Here is a 22359-nt window from a genome sequence, read left to right on the forward strand (position 1 = left end):
ACCTCAAGGCTTTGATTTACTGATAACATTTTCAATTTTATTGTGAAAAAGTCGTCACTTTTCATACACTAAGAACTGTACAATCAATAATTTAAAAAAATGTTTTTTCATTGTTATTGTTGCAAGAACTTCTGATAATTATGCAGGTATTTCAGCAGCTTTTAGCTTCAACCAAAGGAAAATAGTGTTTACAATTGTGTGTTCCTACTGCTCCACCAAATCACAATTTCCCTTTATCCCGTTCACACAGAAGAGACCACCCCTTTGGAAAGACCAGGAGGGTCCCGTCATACTGCCCGAGGTTACACTTAAAAACCATGAACATGTTTTTTTTTTCTTTTTAAATATAATAAGAGGCTTGAGTTACAAAGAGGAAAAACACTTTACAATACAAAAAAAGTTGAAATGGAACATTCTAACTAAGTCACAGAATTTCTTTGCACCGTATGATGTGCATATTACAGAGAAGAACAACCATTGCTCTCAGGCGAGAGGCTCAAACTAATACCTACGGGTTCTGAAGGTGCCCAAAAAGCAATAAAAGAACACTTCTTTGTAGTATTTCTAATACCACAGCCTTTCGGGATTCAAAGATTATGGGTGGAGTCAAATAACATTCTGTGGACCCTTTAGTATTTATGTCACCCAACAGATGGACACTAATACGTACAACTGCTCTAAATGCAAGACCAACATGTGCCAGGTTCATTCTATCAGCTATAGCGACTGCAAAAGGCCTGTAGCAAATAGCTTATAGGTCAAACACCGAGAGCTTGCAGCCCTCTAGAGGAAGTTTAAAGGCCTCCTGCTGGCAGCCTGTCGCTCAGCCCAGTTTAAACAGGCTTCATTGGGCAGGTCTGTCGCTGGAGGACGGGGCTCATCCCTGAGATGAAGGGGGTGGAGGAGAAACGAGGGAAAAGACTGTTGGGTGGTTTGAAAAAAAATGCGGAACATCTATTATTCAGCAACCATGGCTCATCAGACCTGGAAGAAATGCACCAGTGTTTCTGACGTGACTCGACACCGCCGGGAAAAGCGAAAGGAAGTGCTGTGGATTCCACTTGTGACGTCACCATTTCATTTGTGCTTGATATTTTAGGAGCAAGCTTGAACGGGTTTATCCTTCATTCTGACATTTATCTATAGAGAAACCATGCTGTATGTGCAGATTAAAAGGGCTTCGAGCAAAGACCTGACTTTTGAACTCATGCGACAACACTGAAAACTGGTAGAACACGTGGGATTTGAAAGCATTGTGCATTTTAGCCAGACAAGAGTGAAAGCGTGTAACTGCACAGAAAGTATAACGGGAAAGTACTGAAATGTGGTGCAAATGCTGGGTGGTAAATGAGAAAATCAGGCAGTTGTGGTACTGAACTCTGGACATGAGAGAGGTAATTACAGTATAATGTTAAAATATGATGAATAATCCCACAAGACATGCAGGAAAAAGCAGATTAAGTAAGGAGCTGAGAGTAAAAAAAAAAAAAAAGAAGAAAAAAAAAGAAAAAGAGACTCTTTGCCAATACTGTCCCCTGAGGAGAAATATCCTGTAATCCATGTTTAAGGAGAAGACAGTTCTGACTTAAAGAGGAACATTTCATCAAACACCATTTTCTGGATCTTCAAGGACTTTCCAGCAAGTAAAGATGGCGAACAGAAGGTGCCAGGAAATGCTTTTGCCGTCTCTCTCAGCCGAGTGGTCCCACAGTCCACATTCAACAACACAGTCACTCTGGTGATTAAGTCATTGTGCAAACGGCCAGCAAATTCAGAGACCACCAATTTGCAGTGCAAATCACATTTTTAATACATCAGTTCATACGCAAGCACTACAAGTCATTTCGCATCAGCCCTCTCATTGTTGGTAAGCATGCAAGACCATGTGACCGTTTGAGGTACTTCATTTTAGCAGGGACAACAGACCCCCGCACAGAGCCAAAAAGAGGAACACCATATGCAGAGCACAGAGGATAATGAGTATTAAAAATTCTCCAGCAGAGGGCGCTAGTGAAGTAGGCAACATGCTGTAAGTCGTCACTGCAACGAAATCAAAGAGTCTGATGAAGGACTCGTTTTTAATCACGGTCTGTTGGTGAGAAATCAAATGTACTGCAGCAAGGTGAGGGGAGAAATGTAGCCGTTTGTAGCGCCAGGAAGTGTTTGTTCACATCCTGCTCTCCCCACGCTGGGAGGTGCCACACCTCTGTTGCGTCATCGACCCAGCCCTGTGTTGGTTTCCTTGTGTGTTTGTCCGTCTGCACCTGAGTGTTATATAAGGGAAGGGAGGGGGGGTGGTCCCACCCCTATGCCCGGAGGCTAGGAGATCTTACAGTTGTTTCTGGTGCAGTTCTGTGGCGGACTCTGAGGCGGCCGGATGGATTTCGAGCGTTTGAGGCTGTTGCCTTTGCTACCTCCGGCAGCATTGGCCAGGGAGTAGGACCGACCGTGCATCATGACGGCGTTCATGCCGTTGGCCATGGAGAATGACTTCAAATGACTCTTGATGGCCACAGGAAGCGGCAGCTTATCGATTAGGTGCACAGGGGTGCAGGAAACAATGGCGCGGCAGCACAAGTCCTGTAGACTGAATACTGCAATGACACAAAAGACAAAACATACTTTAGTTACAAAACAAAAGGCGATCAGGAGGTTGAACAGTTACATAATCAAACCATAAAAACTAAAAAAAAAAGAAAAGAAAAAAAGCATGTGATACCCCAGGGATTCAACAGTAGCTGCTTCAGTGCATCTGCATGCTGAGATCATTTTGTATTCTCTTTACTAAAGTAATGAGAATGTTTTAAATGATTAAACATTCCCTCAGCAGATGTCAACACACTGCATGCATTTAGATTTCAGATCAAATGCAAATGGTGAGATTTACACGGGAAGCCTGACATGGGAATATTTAGTTAAGTGTTAAAATGCAATCTACATTAAAAAAAAAATAAATAAATAAATAAATAAAAAAAATTAAAAATGTGACAATACCAGCACGCCTTTCAGCGTTTTTGAATTGGTGATTATTGTAGCCAATCACTGACATGTCTGTTGAGCAATCAGAGGTGTTAAAGAATCCGCTCAACAGCACTCAAAATGCTAGGGGGAAATGCTGGTATTGTCACATTTTTAAAATTTCAGTAAAGATGTGGTACTGAAGTCAGTACTTTTGACAACCCTAATTATAATATTTGCAGATTCCTTGTTAGATCTGAAATTGGTTGTTTGGCATGTGTTTTAATCCATTATATGTTCTAAAGGAGTAACATAAGGGTTGTAATGTATTATAACTATGGTTACAATTACTCACAAGACAATGCATTATAAGGTGCGTTACAAGGCATAATTAATGCATTAAAGATACTTTTATAATGCATTACATAATATATATATATATATATATATATATATATATATATATATATATATATATATATATATATATATATATATATATATATATATATATATATATATATATATATATATATATATATATATATATATATAATAATAATAATAATATTATATATATATATATTTATTAATAATAATAATAATAATAATAATAATAATAATATTATATATATATATATATTTATTAATAATAATAATAATAATAATAATAATAATAATAATAATAATAATAATATATATATATACACACACACACACACACACACATACATACACGTGTATGTGTGTGTATTTTATTTTATTCATAATATATAGTATATATATTATGTTATTTATTCATATTACATAATAGTACTGGTAACACTATTTTTACAGTGTCCTTGTTACACATATTACATGTAGTTACTGTAGTAATAACTATAAATTATGCAAAATTACATGCTAATTCTAAACCAAACCCTAATCCTAACCCTATAGTAAGTACATGTAGTTAATTGTTATTACGCAGTATTTAAATATATAATTACACTGTAACACAGACACCTTAAAATAAAGTGCAACCATATTATTTTATATATAATATTGTATATTATATATATATATATATATAAAATCTATATAATATTTTATATATAGTATTGTATATTATATATAAAATATATACAATATAATTACGGCTGCACAATACTGAAGAAAAATGCAATATGCGATAACTTATTAAATAAAACAAAAAAACATAACATAACACATAACATAATTCTACTCGAGCATGAACAGTCAAGGAGAGCAAGAGAGGGTAAATGGCTAACAATTTAAAAGACATGTTGAAAGCGCTTCCCGTTCTCTGAACTGCAGGATGCTGCTTCTGCTAAACAGGCCATCTGGGGCACTGCAAGGTCTCAAGGGAAAATCCCACATAATATTGGAAACAGAAAGAGAAAGAAGTGCTTCACTGAAAGCCTTCTGCCTCTAATTACGCAGCTCTGGGCAACATATAGTGTGGTTTTCTATGCTAATGGAAAGCTATGCAGACCGTGCCAGCCTTTCTGCATCACCCAGAAGGTTAAAACCAAAGATTTCCACTGTATTTGTGGGATTATGGTCTAAAGTATCAAGAAGAATAGGCCTTTTTGTCACTTTTAATGGATTTCAAAGTAAGGAGATGTTGCTGTATATCACTTGTTATCGCTAGCTAAATTATTCCTCTTACTGCTCAGGAGTAAGACTCACCTCTGTTGGGCCTCCAGAACTTCTCCATGCCATGCCTCATGAGCACGATGCGTGAGAGCTCCGTGAAGGACTCTATGACGTTGAAGTTGCAGAGGGGACTCACTTCAAAAAACGTCATGCCGTTTTTTTCTGCGTACGCCCGTGCCTGTTCTGTGGGGACCTGTCGCTTGAACGCAAGGTGCAGCCGGTTACCCACAAGAATACGAGGCACGCCAGGTGCATGCTGAGAAAAGACAAGGAGACAAGAAAGTGGGTTACAAAAGGGGGATGGGAGGACATGAGAAATGAGGACAAGGGAGATGCACAGTCCTGTCAGGCTGAATGAATCTCAAACAGTGTCACAGCTGGCCTGTCTCATTTATTTATTCAATGAGGCCTGTCATATCTGTGCCCTTCTGTAGTCCACAGAGAAAAGAGCACTCACACACCTCTAGCAGCTGTACTGAGCAGCCACAAGTGGATTCAAATCAAACCAGAGTCAAGTCTCAAGTCTTATTCTTTGAATCTGAGTCAAGTCTTGAATCAAGACCAAGTAGGGATGCACAATATACCAGTACCATATAGGTCACCATATCATCCAATATTAGAGACTAGGGGTGAGACAAAGTATTGATAGTCATTAATATACATTGTTAGCAGCAATTTAAAAAGAAAGAAATGAATAAAACACAATGTATACTGTACACTAGTAATATATTATGGGAAAATATATATACTATTGCTCAAAAGTTTGGGGTCAGTAAGTTTTTTTTTAAAGAAATTAATTATTTTATTCAGCAAGGGTGCATTCATTTGAGCAAAAGAGACAGTAGACATTTATCATGTTAAATAAGATTTATATTTTAAATAAATGCAGTTCTTTTGAACTTTCTATTCAAAGAGTCTTGAAAAGAAAAAACAAAATAAAGTGTATAATATATATAATGTGTGCGTGACAGAAGACTGGAGTAATAATATTCAGCTATACCATAATTTATATATTTATATATACAAGTTATTTTAAATTGAAAATATTTCACAGTGTTTCTGTTTTTATTGTATTTTTGATCAAATAAATGCAGCTTTGGTGAGCATAAGACTTCTTTTTAAAACATTTTAGAAATCTTACTGACCCAAAACTTTTGAACTGCAGTGTATTTTATTACTATTTTATTTGTTTATTAGCTGACTGCCAGAGACCTTAAAAGTTTCCTCCCTACACTAATTGGATGCTTACTGAGCAAATCCCTGCACCATGCATCCTTTCAAAGCTCTGCAAGTTCAAAGCTCACTCTGTGTTGAAATGACTCATTATGAATCATCAGCTCAAGTCTGACTCAAGTAACTGCGGCAAAGTCAAAGGAGAGCCTCAAGTATTCTAATATTTACCAAAGCAGGTCAAAAGTTCTCCAGTTTAAGTCTCTTGATCCAACTAATAAAACCCTCTTTCTCTCTTTCATATGTGTGGTTTGTGCTTTGTGCAGCACATGTATTCTGACATGTAACCACTTAAATAAACACAAGAACATACAATTCTCAAACAAGGAAGGAAGGAAGAGACTGTAACAGAGTAGCCTACAAGGAAGAGGACATCCTCTCTGGAATTCAAGCACAGGAACAGGAAGACAAAAGAAAATATCTATAATAAAAATGGGAGTTGCTGCAATCGGGGAAGCCAGTGTGGCTCTTTTTCGTACATCATTAATTAGATGCACACAAACGAAACACAACGAAAGCTGTCATGTTATCTTGCGTTCAGATGCCTGATGTTTGGGAATGCAATTGTGTGACTTTGAATTTTACAATGACCAAACCAACATTTGAAATGGTGTGTGACGAGATTGATCTAGTTATCCAATTATATCCTCTACTGAGAAAAGTCAGTTTTATGTACATTTTTAGAATTTATGCATTTTCATCAAGCAGTTTAATGCGATATCTCAAAATTTGCATAAAATAGATAGATAGAAACATAGCTATTGTATGTTATGAATCTTGGTTCATCTTGTAACAATGAACAACACTCTTCTATATATACACATATGTGCACAACATATACATACATGCACAAATCATGGACTTCCACATATCAGTCTCAAGCTTATCCACCTTATTTTGCAAAGCAGAAGTTAACTATTTTCTGTGAACGTGCAGGATTTCTGATTTATTAGCCGTTATAGGTAAATAACTAGAAAAATAACAAAATGCAGTACACGGTAAAACGTTTTGCTCTACAGACCAGTGTGTTCATAATTATGACAATACATTAAAATAATATGGTAAGAAATACCAGTTTGCAATATAAAGCAGCATAACAAGCTATTTTGTGAAGCTAAAAGTAACTAAAAGCTGATGACTCCGGAAACCAGACACACTGAAGTTACAAATGCATCCGCGCCTACGTTAAAAATAAGATGGATAGCCCACAGGACTATGAGCATAACTGTGATCTCACTTCCTGTTATCATAAAGAGCAGCTTAATCCTACCTCATCAATCTCCCTGATCCAGCGGTCTATCCCGTCAAACGACCAGCGGTTGGTGATGTCATACACCAACAGGATCCCCTGTAGAGGCCAAACAAACAATGCATTGTTAGCCGGTATCCTGTTCATGCAGTGAGGAGGGACGTTAACAGACTAACAGGACATGAACTGTGCTCGGCAAACCATTTTAACACACTCTAAGCCCACTAGTGAAAAATTATCTTGTTCAATTTGGACTTTTGAACCACCTGAAAATAAACTTGTAGATTATGCAAACATGTTTATAGTAAGTGAATGTATATGTCCTTTTTTTTTGCCTTTGGCTGAGCACAACATCAGTCCTCTGAGCAAGAACAGTAAGTGACACTTTACCTGCGCTCCTCTGGAGTACGACCTGAAAATGGTGCAGAACCTGCCTTGTCCTGAGGTGTCCCTAAAAGCAAACAGAGACAAGTCAGGACAAAATCGCAACACAAACATGCGTAAATATAGTGTCAGTTAAGCTCGACACATGAGCTGTTTCAAAACACGGTGAGCTGCTTTCATGGACAGCATTTTAAGATGTGAAAGAGAACTTCATGTGTATTCCAAAGATGAACGAAAGTCTTACGGGTTTGGAACGACATGAGGGTGAGTAATTAATGACATAAATTTCATTTTGGGGTGAATTAACCCTTTAACTTAAACTTCACATGTAGTGATCAGAGTTAACACATAAGAAAAGCATTCCAAATCGGTCACTTAAGGAGGTTCTATTTCAAATTGGATGCTCCCTTAAAAGGCGGCTGCCTATGTAGGCAGTAAATAGAAAGGCAGCTCACTTCATTTTGGAACAAAGCTATCAATTTCAAATCCACACTGTTTTGGTCGCTGTACTGAGTTTAGAGTTAACCCAAATACACGATGACTCAGACACTTGTGTTGGCGTCACAGCCTAGAAAAACGAGTTTTCCACTGTGGCACATCCGCACCCAAGTAACCTTTTCAGCAGCCTACACTCTCTATCTGTGAGAACTTTCTAGCACAGTTAAACTGGACATAATGGGCTGGATAGTGTTAAATATATCTGCATTAAAAAGTGGCAGTTGCCTTTTTAAGTGGTGGAACTGAAGCCACTCTGGAGAAAGTGGAAGTGCAGCACTAAATAGCATTCACATCAGAGAGCTCACCAGATTTACCTGGGAGCTCTTGAAAAGTGCGTTAGCAAAGTTAGATGTAGGGCAAGATTAAAGCCCTGAGGAGAGACACTATGAGAAGGAATATGCAGTAAGAAGCCCAATTACTATAAAACATTACATTATATAGCCCAGCACATTACAGCACACCATGGGAATTTCCTCAAGGGTTTTGAGAATTGCTCCTCAGGCACTTACTACACTCTGTGTTAACGCTAATGAGCTTGTTGTTTGTCTTCATAATGTGTAATTCTGCTGTCTTACGATCCAGTGCCTTCCTGATAAGGAAACTTTTCTTTCTCTCTGGGGTACTGGCTAAATGCTTCTATAGATTTGTAAAAGCAATTTTTTCAGCCTCTTTCAGTTAATGGAAATTTGTCTTATTTATGATTCATGAGCTCTTGCATGCAATTAGAGATATATATATATATTTATATTAGGGCTGCAAGATTATGACAAAAATCATAATTGTTGATTATTCTTTTGAAACTGTAATTGTGATTATTAATTACAATTATCACAATTTGCATTGAATGATGTATTGAATAGTTTTATACCATTGTTTGAAGCAACTGCATGCCATATTTTTGTATAAAAAAACAATCTGAAAACAACTTTTTATTGTTTTTCTATAGCATTAAACCTCAAATGTCATCTATATATTGGTTTGGTTTCTTCTTTAAATAATTATAATAAAAAAGTCAACCTATGCATGCTATAATAATAGGGGCTTTTGCCACCAGTGTGCTTCCCCGAGAACTAATGTTCCCTAGGGCCTGAAGTGACAAACTGCAGTCTTGTTGTTGTTACTTTTATTTTGGCGGTGCTGAGAACAGTTCACACAGTGCTCATATTCTCCATCTTCATTAGTGTACGATCTGTTTAACAGTCCTGTCTATTACGTTATTTTACACAGCTTTTTAAAAATGGCGGGTGCTGGTGTTTCGTGTGTGTTCGACATATCAGCGTACTACGCCACTGGTTGCTCCTTTTATGCTGGGTTAGACCTTTTACCTCTTAAACACACAGAATAATGTAACTGGATATTTTTCCTTGTAATCGTGCCTTTGAACGATTATGAAATTGTAGCATCCGTAATCGTAATCGTGATTAGAAATTCGATTCATTGTGCAGCCTTAATTGTTCATCATAAAAATACAGTAAAACAGGAATATTGTGAAATATTATTATAATTTAAAAGAACGGTTTTCAATTTTAAAGGCACAATATGTAATTTTTCACTGCTAGAGTTCACCTATTCAAAACAAAGGTGTAGCTTGACGACGCCGATATTGAGCGTGGAATCACTGGCGTTGTCGTTCTCACCTTGCAGCCAGTGGAAAAGAATCCGACGGGACTCAGGGAGAAATCATATTCATGGATGAGATTATTAACATGAATGTATTATGAAGCAGAGCTGGAGCGATTGCTAATGAGTGATGAGCGTGACGCGTCTCGAGAGCAGCTGAACTTTTACTATGCCGCAGTCGCCGCTTCTGCTTCTTTCGGTCAAGTGTATGTGGGGTAAAGCAGCACTGTTTATCATATTAGATACATTTGAGTGTGTTGAAAGTTGTTATAACATTATTCTGTGCGCTCGCTCGGCGTCTGCTCTGAGACACTTGCAGTAAGCTAGATCGATATTAGAATATCATATTAATAAATGCTGGATGGCTTGTGTTAATTTGAAAACATAATGTATGACAGAGAAAATGCTGTATTATCTGATTATGTTAGCCAATAGACAAAATACAGTTTTTTTTCTGAGGCATGGCAAAACCATGGTACTGGCAGAAAACTAGATTTAAACAATAAGACTAATCATAATAATGATTATTTTTCTGTTGATGAATGTATCCATTCAAACAGTTGTTCCCTTGTCTTATAAAACATATTAAAGCGTCTTTGGTGTTTCCATGTTTATTACAAAATTAATGCAGAAATCAAGAATAATGCATATATGATGTCACTGATAGGCGACACAATGACACACTAGTTAAAACTGTAAAATTAATTCTCTGGATTTAAACATTCTTGGAAACTTCATTGGGATAATGTAAGTACACAAGTCAACAAAATATATAACACTGTTCTAGTGTTTTTTGGATATTTTAATCCAAAAATCTTACATGTTGTGCATTTAATACATTTCAAAATTTAATTTATTCCTGTAATAACAAAGCTGAATTTTCTGCATTATTACTTCAGTGTCAGCTTTCCTGCTGACAGGGAAATAACCCAGCACTCATATCTGTAAGGTTGATGAACATGATGAGCAGTGATTTATCATTTTGCAAATCTGTCCCAGTGATTTTTTTTTTTTTTTTTTTTTAAGTGCAGTGAGAAGGAAGGCCTGCTGTCTGTGGAATGAAGCTACTATAAACACACTGACTCTTAACTTAAAAGATTACATTTGCTTTTAGCAGGTGATGCATCATTCTGTCATGAGGTGAACAAGAAGACAGACAAGAGTTGTGATCCACTTACCAAAGCTCTAGTTTCACTCTCCGCCCGTCCAACAGGATCGTGGTCGTCTTGTAGTCGATTCCTGCAGTATGAGAGACAGAGAACACTTAGATAAGATCCTAGCCTGTGTCTGTCTGCAGTCTACTGAAAAGAAAATAATCTAGAGAGGATCGGGAACTCGAAAAGCTTTGGCCGTCAGCGTGATTGCATTTGGTGTACTACCTAATTTAATTCCCAGCCAATTCTTCCTTTCATTAGACGGCACTAAAGCTGAGATGACCATCTTGACAGTGACTGCACACATTCAGAGGAGAGCCAGACAGCTGCAACCAATCTGCTGTTATTTAATGCTATCATAGCTAAAATGTGACCAGGACGCTTCCTATAAGGCGATTATCTTGACTGCTTATCTACATTTAGCATTCATAAAATGAAAATATAAACACAGTACGGCCTCCATTAACTGAATGGCAATATCTGCATTTTCAGCCCCTTCACAGCAGGTCAGCATTCAAACCTGTTTTGCATTTTAATAGACAGCTCTTTCTCTAACAAAGGCTCGCTGCGTCTCTTTCCATACAGGCCAGTGTCTGTAATATTCACCATGCCAAGAGCACTTGTCTCAGTGGATCATCTTTTTGTCCACTTGAAAAATCTGATTATCCGTAATGCTGACAACACGAACATGGACTACTCCTACCCGCAATAGTCCAGGAGAGTTTATTTGTCATAATGACAGTAGTTTTGGCAATTGCTTCCTCAGGAACATCAGTTCTAGAAAGGAAATCAACTTTGTTCCTCTCTGATTAAAGGCAAAAACAAAGTCACACCCTTCTGCAGTCTATTCCACTTAGTTATCAGCTATTTACTTCCTGCAAAAACAGAAAAGTGGGGACAGAGCAGAGTAGGGCTGCATGATTGATTGGGATTTAATTGCAATATTTCTGAAAAAAAATTGTTTAATTTTTTTTAAAGCTCCACTTTAGCTCTGTTTGTTTGTAGGGCTGGCCAAAACGTTTGTCGTTTCATATGCTATATCCTATTCTGCTATACTAAAAAAATAATAATAACAGTAAAATAAAATTACTATTATCACTTAAGAAATATTGTAATTTATTGTAGATACTTTTATAGTTGTATTTAAAGGTGCCCTAGAACTTTTTTTTAAAAGATGTAATATAAGTCTAAGATGTCCCCTGAATGTGTCTGTGAAGTTTCAGCTCAAAATACACAACAGATTTTTTTAAATTCATTTTTTTAACTGCCTATTTTGGGGCATAATTAGAAATGAGCCGATTCAGGGTGTGTGGCCATTTAAATCTGGTGCTCCACGCCCCAAGAGCTCACGCTTGCCTTAAACAACATAAAAAAAAGTTCAAACAGCTAATATAACCCTCAAAATGGATCTTTACAAAGTGTTCGTCATGCAACATGTAGCATGTAAGTACAGTGTTTATTTTGATGTTTACATTGATTCTGAATGAATTTGAGGCTGTGCTCCGTGGCTAACGGCTAATGCTACACTGTTGGAGAGATTTATAAAGAATGAAGTTGTGTTTATGCATTATACAGACTGCAAGTGTTTAAAAATGAAAATGCGAAGGCTTGTCTCTGTGAATACAGTAATAAACGATGGTAACTTTAACCACATTTAACAGTACATTAGCAACATACTAACGAAACATTTAGAAAGACAATTCACAAATATCAGTAAAAATATCATGATATCATGGATCATGTCAGTTATTATTGCTCCATCTGCCATTTTTCGCTATTGTTATTGCTTGCTTACCTAGTCTGATGATTCACCTGTGTAGATCCAGACGTTAATGCCTGCCCTTGTCTAATGCCTTTCATAATGGGAACATGGGCTGGCATATTCAAATATTGGGGCGTAACAGTCGGTGTTATGTTGAGATTCGCCTGTTCTTCGGAGGTCTTTTAAACAAATGAGATTTACATAAGAAGGAGGAAACAATGGAGTTTGAGACTCACTGTATGTCATTTCCATGTACTGAACTCTTGTTATTTAACTATGCCGAGGTAAAATCAATTTTTGAATCTAGGGCACCTTTAAACACAACTATAAAATAATAATACTGATATTTACTGTCGTCTTAATTTCTTCATGTTCAAACGTCAATCCATTCCCTTGACAAAAGCAGGACAAGTAGGAATTTTCACTAGTGTTCACGCAACCCAAAAGCAGAGGCTTTAAAAATGGAGAAAGGGAAGGGCATGGATGGGGCATCCATCTTTTTTAAAATCCTACATAAAGCTTTGATGACTCTGAAACATGTCTCAAGGAGGATCTCCTCTCATGCTCAGCTAGACAGGCTCCATAAGAGCTCCTGACAGGCAAACGTCGGCTGGTTCTGAGCACATAGACTTCATCCGTCCTTCATTATTAAACTTCTACAAGAGACTGTAACAAGAGGGAAATGACTCGCACTTAAAAAGAACCACTGGGGCTGATTTCCTGCTTCTCTCCATCCTGCAAAAGCTTTCCTCTTAAGCAGGGCAGCACATCAAGCCAAAGGCACATCACACTTCCTTCCTCTAGCATCCCTCCTCCTTCGTTCTGGGTAATTGTATGGGCAGATGGCTCAGCAACGCTGCCTGACAAAGGCAGTACGGTGTAATTATCATCTCAGGTTCCAGCTCCGGGCCGCAGGCCAAGACTTCCCAGCCCCACTGAGGGAAGACAGTCTGAAGCAGCCAGTTTTGAGGAAGAGCCTGGAAGTGAAAGATCCAGCAGGACTTGAGGACACCTGAGAGGGATTCAAGTGGCAGTGACACGTGCAGGCATGTTTATTTCAATTTAAACAGCCTATTATCAATGGATGGTGGAAAACAAAATAGCTTGGAGAATTGGAGAATGAAAAAGCATTGTTTTTTTCATAGCAGAAGCCCTTTTCTTTCAGAGCATGTCTTTGTGTCTCATTGTTGTGTTTGCTCATAACATATTCAGAAAGTCTGAACTGCAATGTGCCCAGCTATGCTGAGGAGCTAGAACAGGGTGCGTCTGAGTTTGAGAGTAATTTCAAAGACTGCAAGCACATGAGAGTATTGAAACAAACATGCCTAAGGCTGAGAAAGGTAGAAAAGCTGGTTTCACTGAGACCCTGCATTTCAACCGTAGCACACAACATGACTCTATAGTGTCTTCCATATCTGATCATCACTTTATCATTGATTAGATAAACTGCAAATACTGGCTTTCAACTATAAACTGTAAGTCTGACTTTGGGCCTCCTTTTGGTCAAAGAACTAATGAAAACTGACTACAACTATGACAGGAGGGAAAAGTCTATATTATAGCTGTGATTTTGTACCAGGACTGGGGAACTGCTACATATTTTCAAAATGAACTGGAAACTAATTGGTCTCAAATGTTAGTTCAACCATAAATGAAAATTATGTAATTTATTGACTCCCTCATTCATGTCGTTCCAAACCGGCATGACTTACTTTCTTCTGCAGAACACAAAATAACATTTTGAAGAATGCTGCTAACCAAATACTTTTGGTTAGCACAGACTGCCAATGTATGGACAAAAAATATCTTTTTATGTTAACCCCAAACTTTTGAATGGTAATGTCCATAAGACGGGTTCTTGTATTCATACACAGTTAGGTGAAGACCAACAAAATGGAATCAAATTGGTCTTGAGATGCATATTTTTTTTGTTGTACTATTTATAACTTGACCAAAGTCCCTTTAAAACAAGTAATTTCACTTAGTGGCCATCTTAGAAATGCCTCTCAGGCATGCAAGTGCAGCTCCGATCTCTTTGAATGGGGAAACATCAAATTCAGTTTGCCAAGCTTTCGATTAAATTTCATATTTGAAATCACTAATGAAATTAATTTTTGAAAAATTTTTGTTTTATTGTTGTTTTTTTCAGGCTGGATCAGCCTAATTGCGCATGCGCAGTCCTAAAGCACGCGTCTCTTGAGTCTCATTTCGGAGGCGTGTGTCTGACTGTTTCTATAGGAACCGGAGCTTCTAACGGCCGCTGCAGTGACACAATGACTTTACGAATCGGTGATTGGCTCTTATTTAGAAGGCAGGACTTATTCCACCATATTGCGCGTTGCACTTTCTTCAATTCAAAACAGTACGAGTGACAAGTCTTGTGTTATTCTATAGTCTTTGACTTGACATGCTGTCTTAAAAAAAAATGTTAAAAAAATAAAAACACTGGCAGAGATTTAAAGGAGATAAATTGAAAGATGCAAGTTTCTGAGAGGGTCTTACCTTACGAACTGTCAAACAACTAAAGTATACTGCCAGCATGCTAAACAAAAGCAACACCACTATCAAAATGCAAGCTATGTCCTAATTCTACTTAAGACAAAAATTAAGGTAAAATAGGCAATCTCACTAATCAGCTAGTTGGTTGTTGGTAGTCAACCACAGTGACTCGTTCTTAATACTGGTCACCAAGTAGCAACCGAAAACCAAAAATGATCATGAACTGCAAAAGTCCAATAATATACTGAATTATTAACTGATGAAATTCAAAGGTTTCATGGTCTTGGTGGTAATAATACACCAAACAAAGCACAAAGGATATGGGAAAGTGCATCTTTTCCTCCTTTTCAAAGGGCAGTATGGCCATTTATTATGCTAACCTAACAATACACATTTACATAGTTTGTTGAATTTCACATTAATTTTATTTGCATGCCGTTTCCTCACTGTCCGTGTGTGGCGGATGTTTGCCGAGCCACAGTAAGGTCAGTCTTGTTGTTCTTTATCTATAATATGCAATTATAGTAGTTAAAAAGTTCACAATGACATTATTTTGTTTTAATAGACTTTATTTGAACTTTCGTTCAGTCAAGTCAAGTGTGCACACTCTTTTAACGAGTAATTCAATGGGTTTATTCTTGTCGTTCTTTTTGTTTGTTATAGCCCAGTCTTGTGAGCTGGTGCACCATCAAAAGTAGCTTGTGCAGGAACTTCAGATGTGTATGTACTGTTATAGCCAATAATATAACTGCAACCATTCCTGTTTCTGCCGAGGAGACTCCAGGGACTATTGCTCTTCCTTTTATATACAGAAAGTACATTTATAAAATGATGTAATTCAGCAAACTTACACGCTGTTTGAAGTTTTTTTTTTTTTTAGGGGGTGGGGGGTGTATTCCATACTTGTTTATTTTGTGTAATGGCCATTATGTGTGTATGTGTCTCCACTTTTGTGTTAACTGGTGCTAGCCACCAATGTATAAATTCACTAGCTGTGTATGCAAGTGGTAGTTGTCTTGAGAATGGTCCTGTAGAGCCTAGACCTCTGTGGGCAGTGACCCATCTTTTTTCTTTTCTTTTCCTTTTTTATAGTTTGGTTTTCCTCAGTTGGGCATTGCTTTGCTTTTTGTAACCTATGCTTTTAAAATAAAGCCCTAAAGTGTTTACAGTAGCCTGCTGCCTCAGTGTTTTTCCACTTCACTGGTCACATCTTTCACATCGTGACCCTATCGCAACAGAACAGATAGAAAATGAAAAGTACTGTGTAAAGGGAAAAAAACACTCTATCATGGTTATATTGCTATCGCTGTGCTTGTCTGTGCCAAATCCATCAATCACTAGCAGGCTAACCAAGATGTCTGCATCTGCAACTTTAGACTCTAAATATTTACAGATGTCCACTCAAAGCCAGCGCAAAAACAAATCAATGAGTAAACACCACAGAACAAATTTATAATAATACAGACTGCAAAATCTAAAAATCAACAGCCCAAGGCTTCTCTGAACTCAAGAAATCAAAAATTACATTTGTCATTTCGCTGATGCATTCATCTAAAGCAAGTTACAGTACACTTACTATAGGAACAGTCCCCTTGAGGCAAACTGGGGTTAAGTGCCATACTCAAGGCCATCTCCCCATATTGGGTTTGAGCCTATGACCTTTTGGTTACTAGCCTAAATCATTAACACCAAGTCTACACCATCTAAAAGCAGTTTCATATAATGAGATGTTTTTAAACCATAAAAGGAAACTTTTCTCAGCTTTAATATTTCACCTTGCTCACAGCCAATACCTCCACATATCCCATGTATAATTCATCAAAAAAGCCTTTCAGCATTAAAACCATCTGAGCACGTCAGGATGGCATCTCCCTCAGGGATATATATACAAGCCTGCAGCGTAAATCATCATCACTGAATCCACGGAACGGCTCGTGGAGCCATCTGTGTTGATTTTGAGTGATTGTGCAAGGCAACTCTTTTGAAGCAGGACAAGTAAGCTCCCCTAAGACACTTCAGAAAACAGCCATCACTGTGAAATCTCTCTTACACAGAAAACACACTGTTCTCTAACAGGTTCAACCAACAAGATAAACAGCAGCCATATGTATGAAAAGAGAAAGAACAAGAGCGACCCAGCTCACATGAGGCTCATTTGGATATGAAAGGCATATCGGTCTATAATTGGTCTATCACCACACTGGCTTCAGCCGAATGACAGAGCGTGGATGATCTCATCACAGCCGATGGAAAGCCGTGAAATAAATCAAATAAAAAATGGCTTGTGTTTAAAACTGGTCTTGACGGTGTGCTGTACTAACCTGTTCAATGAAAACAGACACTGCAAACTTCTTAGTCATGTTTACTTGTGTGTTTTGTATCCCAAGGGAACACTCACCAAAAACAACTTAGGCAATCTTGACTAAAAAAAAAAAAAAAAAAAAAAAAATCATCCAATACTGATTTTTAAAGGTGCTAAAGAGGATGTTTTGTTTTATACATTTTTGCAATATTACTTGAAACGGTCTTTACTAACTGATAAAAGACTATTTATATCATCTGTGCATGAGATAGGGCCTTAAAAACATCAGCCAATCGTTTACGCGATCATCGCCTAAACGATTGGCCCTCTGGCTTGTCAATCACTGCCGTGACGTTCCTTGTGAGAGACGAGCGAGACTGTGCGCTCCAGTAACTTTCCACACTCCACAGACACCGCATACAATGTTTTTGTCAGGAGACAGGAGTAACAACTGCAGATTATGAGTTACCTGCGGTGAGTCCGACATAATGAATCCACTAACACAACACAGTGAATGCCGGTGGTAAACACTCGTGTTCCAATACTCGTGCACGAGTTTTGGGAGGCGTTCCCTTGAAGTGAGCTGTGAAGGAGGGGGGTTGTTCTTACGCATGCGCTCATTTCAAAAACTCCCTAACAGTCTTTGGATTCTCAGTTGACGAAAAGATCCTCTTTAGCACCTTTAAGTCCAATGCTTATATACATTATTTTTGATAGTGTCTCAAAAATACAGATAATGGGTATGACCAATCAATACACACTTTTTAAGTTAAAATGTTATTGGTTCCATAAGAAAAAAAAAAGGCAACATTTCAGAGAATAGCTCCCTAAAAAATATGAAAAAATTTGCAGTTTAGCCATTAGATATAGCCATAAAAAAGTAATTAAGATAAAAGAAAAAGTGCAGTCAATTAAGATCGGAAATAATTTTGCATAAGTAACAAAATATTATAAATATTACAACTAGTAATTATTACTATTTTATTATTAATAAGAGTAAAATATTTATAATACATAGTGTTTTATTCCATTGTGTTCATTATTATTGTTACAAAATAATTGGTTCTGCATAGTGCATTCCGGTTATCAGGTACTTATCAATAATAAAAAAGCAATATGGGTTGATCTTTACTCATAAGCAATTATTATCCAATGTAAAATGATTTTAATTATTGTTTTAATCCTACTTCTAACACAATAATAACTAGATGATTAATATACTACAGCAATAGCATATTCATAATGAATATTTTATTAATATTGTTATTATTATTATTATATTATGCAAAGTTGACCGGCGATTCAATTTTTTTTTTTTTTTTTTTTGTCATTCTTTAAGCTAAGTAAGGCAAAGACAACAACAAATATCAAAAACTTTTATATTCACATGATGAACAATCATTAACTAATCATCCAATAAATGTATCATTTATCCATATACCAATAACCAGTCAAACTGAAAAGTGTGAATACTGGTTAAATATAGTTAAAACCGATTATAGGACTTCCACTAACAAAGATGAATTGTATGTTATACAACAACTGAGCAGAAAATGAGCAGCTTTTATATAACAATCTGACTGGGCAAAAGTGAACATTACACAATCCTCCAAGAGATAAACAGAATAATAAACTATTATCAATCAGCTGCGTTTCCGCCTCCTGAAAGTCACTGACACCACAACCATACACACAAAAATAATATTGACCATGTTATTGGGTTATTCCTGTTAACACAATATTATCTGAATGGCTCACTGTGAATGACAGCCTTGATCTGAGATAATTCTGGCTGAAGTATGTGTTACTAGCATTCAGCGTGAAAAGATGTGTGGGAAGTGTTGACTAACTCACCGCTGCTGTAGGCATATGGAGACTCAGCAGATCCATCTTGAAGGCTGTCCAGGATCTCTCCTTTCCCCACATCGCTGTCTCCCACCAGGAGGAACTTGAGCAGGTAGTCGTAGCTCTTCACAGGGCTTCCCTGGGTGCCCATGATCGCTCACATCAGAGCCAGAGTGACAGCAAAGGACAGGAGACAACTGCGTGTGTCCCTCTCTGATGCCAAAGATGGGCCCTGATTCCTCCAGAGCTCTAGGAGTCTATGAGTCTCTTGTGTCAGGTCTATCTTTGAATGGGTGTGAGGCCAAATCAGCAGACTGACCAAATCAAACCATTTCCCACCAGTCCAGTCAAGATCCGGAAATGGAGACTTGTTTAAAGCGTACAGCCTTTAAAATGTCCAGCCGTATTCACTCGTCCAGTCTAAATGTTGTAAAAATAATATGGATCATCAGTGCACAAATACTTTATTGGCTGGCAAACTGAACAGCTAGGCTGTTTACATTTCTTCCAACAAGCTCAAATCATCGCTACTGATACGAAATGAAAATATTACGCCTACAAGTATCAAAATCATTTAACAAAACATCTATTTTATCATGGCAAATTATTGCTATAATAGAAAAGCAATGGAGCTATCAAGCTAGTGCATTGTTAGCATGCGCCTGCCAAGCTGTCAACACAAAGAAATAATTTCATCACAATTTTATGTAGTAATCACCTGCACGGTTATGACAATATTAACAATAAGAATGTATATTTGTTATCATAAAACTAATTAAAATACATTTAAGACGAGTCGTTGTTACACAGCATCGGCTAACGCTACTAGCTATGAGCCTAGCGCGTCAACAACAAGCGCACAACATTGATTTTATATCATGATTTAGGGAATAAAGTTCTCACAATATATTCCGGCTGCAGTTTGAGGTTAAAAAAATAACTTTAGCCCGAAGAAAGGAAGAAGGATATCCACATTCGCGCTCCAGTTAGCTTGAGCAGACGATGCTAGCGCGTCTGGCAGAAATCATGGCTCCATTTCTGTTTTTCTCTGAATAACAAAGATTGGTGTAAGTTAACGCTGCTCGTCTCTGGATCTCTGCGCGTTATCAGGCGGTTCTGGGGCGAGGCGCAGAAGGTGAGGGATTAAACGATATTCCGACCAGCTGGATATTATTGCTTGTGCTGTAAATGCTCTCGGGTATCCAAATATGTCCCATGTTCTCTCACACAGGAGAGATCACACACACTGTCACGCTGAGCTTTCACCTCTGCGTACTACTGCGCTCTGAGCGACTGACTGACTGACTGTACCTCCCCCTACACACACACACACACACACACACACACACACACACACACACACACACACACACACACACACACACACACACACACACACACACACACACACACACACACACACACACACACACACACACACACACACACACAAATCGTGAAGACGTGCCTACCTAGACAGCAATTTTAGGCATCAGAGCACTGTGATCATTTTCACATACATTAATATAAATACACACAATAAAAACAAACCTGTACAAAAAATAAATAAATATTTGAATCAAAATATATTTGAAATAATATGTCAAAAATTAACGGAAATAAATTATCCCAAAAATATTTAAGGTTTGGAGGATAGATAGACAGAAAGACAGATATATATATATATATATATATATAGAGAGAGAGAGAGAGAGAGAGAGAGAGAGAGAGAGAGAGAGAGAGAGAGAGAGAGAGAGAAATAGATAGATAGATGATAGACAGACAGACAGACAGACAGACAGACAGACAGATAGATAGATAGATAGATAGATAGATAGATAGATAGATAGATAGATAGATAGATAGATAGATAGATAGATAGATAGATAGATAGATAGATAGATAGATAGATAGATAGATAGTATTACAGGTTGCTGCTCGTGTGACAGAAGCAGGAGGGTTAATGTGACAGGGAGAAGCCAAAGGTCTCAGCACTTTCAGGGAATCATCAAAGGAAGATAATCCCCATCCCCCTGAAAAGATTAAAATGCAAATTGCTGTATGAAGTCTTTGTGTCTGCCCATCAAGATTAGAGCAATGTGACGGTCTCAAGGGAGACAAGGGGACATCTGGACCCTTCATTAAATTCTATACAAGCCATTAAAAACATAAACACTCACCCCCCAAAATATACATAATGGTGCTTGTTCTCCTAGGATGAAATTTGAGAAAGCTGTTTTGAATAGAATTCTATAAATGTTCTTCTGTACATTAATATATAGAGAGCTTCCAATAAATTACTATAATATTTGACCACACACTGTATAACATGGCCACATATTAATACTAATATGTGACAATACAAAACGCAGGTAAACTTTGCCTTAAAGGGTTAGTTCACCCAAAAATGACATTTCTGTCATTACTTACTCACCCTCATGTCGTTTTACACCCGTAAGACCTTCATTAATCTTCAGAACACAAATTAAGATATTTTTGATAAAATCTGATGGCTCAGCGAGGCCTCCATTGCCAGCAAGATAATTAACACTTTCAATGCCCAGAAAGTTACTAAAGATGTATTTAAAACAGTTTATGTGACTACAGCGGTTCAACCTTAATGTTATGAAGCAACGAGCATACTTTTTTGGCAGCAAAAATAAATAAATAATGACTTTATTCAACAATATCTAGTGATGGGCAATTTCAAAACACTGCTTCATGAAGCTTCGAAGCTTTACGAATCTTTTGTTTCGATCCAGTGGTTCAGAGCGTGTATCAAACGGCCAAATATCCAAGCGTTTGAAAGTGTAAATTAACTTTCTGTCAATGGAGGCCTCACTGAGCCATCAGATTTTATCAAAAATATCTTGCTGGTGTGGAACGACATGAAGGTGAGTAATTAATGACAGAATTTTCATTTCTGGCTGAACTAACCCTTTAATGTAACCATAATCTTTCCTGTAGCTCAAACAGTAGACTGTGACACTGGCAACATCAAGGTCATGGGTTTGATTCACAGGGAAATCAAGAACTAAATATCTATCTATCTATCTATCTATCTATCTATCTATCTATCTATCTATCTATCTATCTATCTATCTATCTATCTATCTATCTATCTATCTATCTATCTATCTATCTATCTATCTACCTACCTATCAGGTATACCATGCAGATATTTTTGTCTACTCCTCTT

General features: G+C 37.4%; 1 protein-coding gene across 1 annotated transcript; it reads right to left on the reverse strand.

Annotated features, from left to right (window-relative positions):
* Window positions 1-56: 56 nt before the first annotated feature.
* On the reverse strand, window positions 57-20444 carry rab40c (RAB40c, member RAS oncogene family). The gene is made up of 7 exons (XM_067381862.1): window positions 20064-20444; window positions 19170-19580; window positions 10777-10837; window positions 7487-7547; window positions 7118-7195; window positions 4651-4873; window positions 57-2594 (listed from the first exon to the last, which is right to left on the reverse strand). The coding sequence occupies exons 2-7, from the start codon at window positions 19309-19311 to the stop codon at window positions 2320-2322; spliced, it is 840 nt and encodes a 279-aa protein (XP_067237963.1). The 5' UTR covers window positions 19312-19580; window positions 20064-20444; the 3' UTR covers window positions 57-2319.
* Window positions 20445-22359: the final 1915 nt, after the last annotated feature.

The sequence above is a fragment of the Chanodichthys erythropterus genome, chromosome 3 (genome assembly GCF_024489055.1).
Source record: "Chanodichthys erythropterus isolate Z2021 chromosome 3, ASM2448905v1, whole genome shotgun sequence".
Lineage (NCBI taxonomy): Eukaryota > Metazoa > Chordata > Actinopteri > Cypriniformes > Xenocyprididae > Chanodichthys > Chanodichthys erythropterus.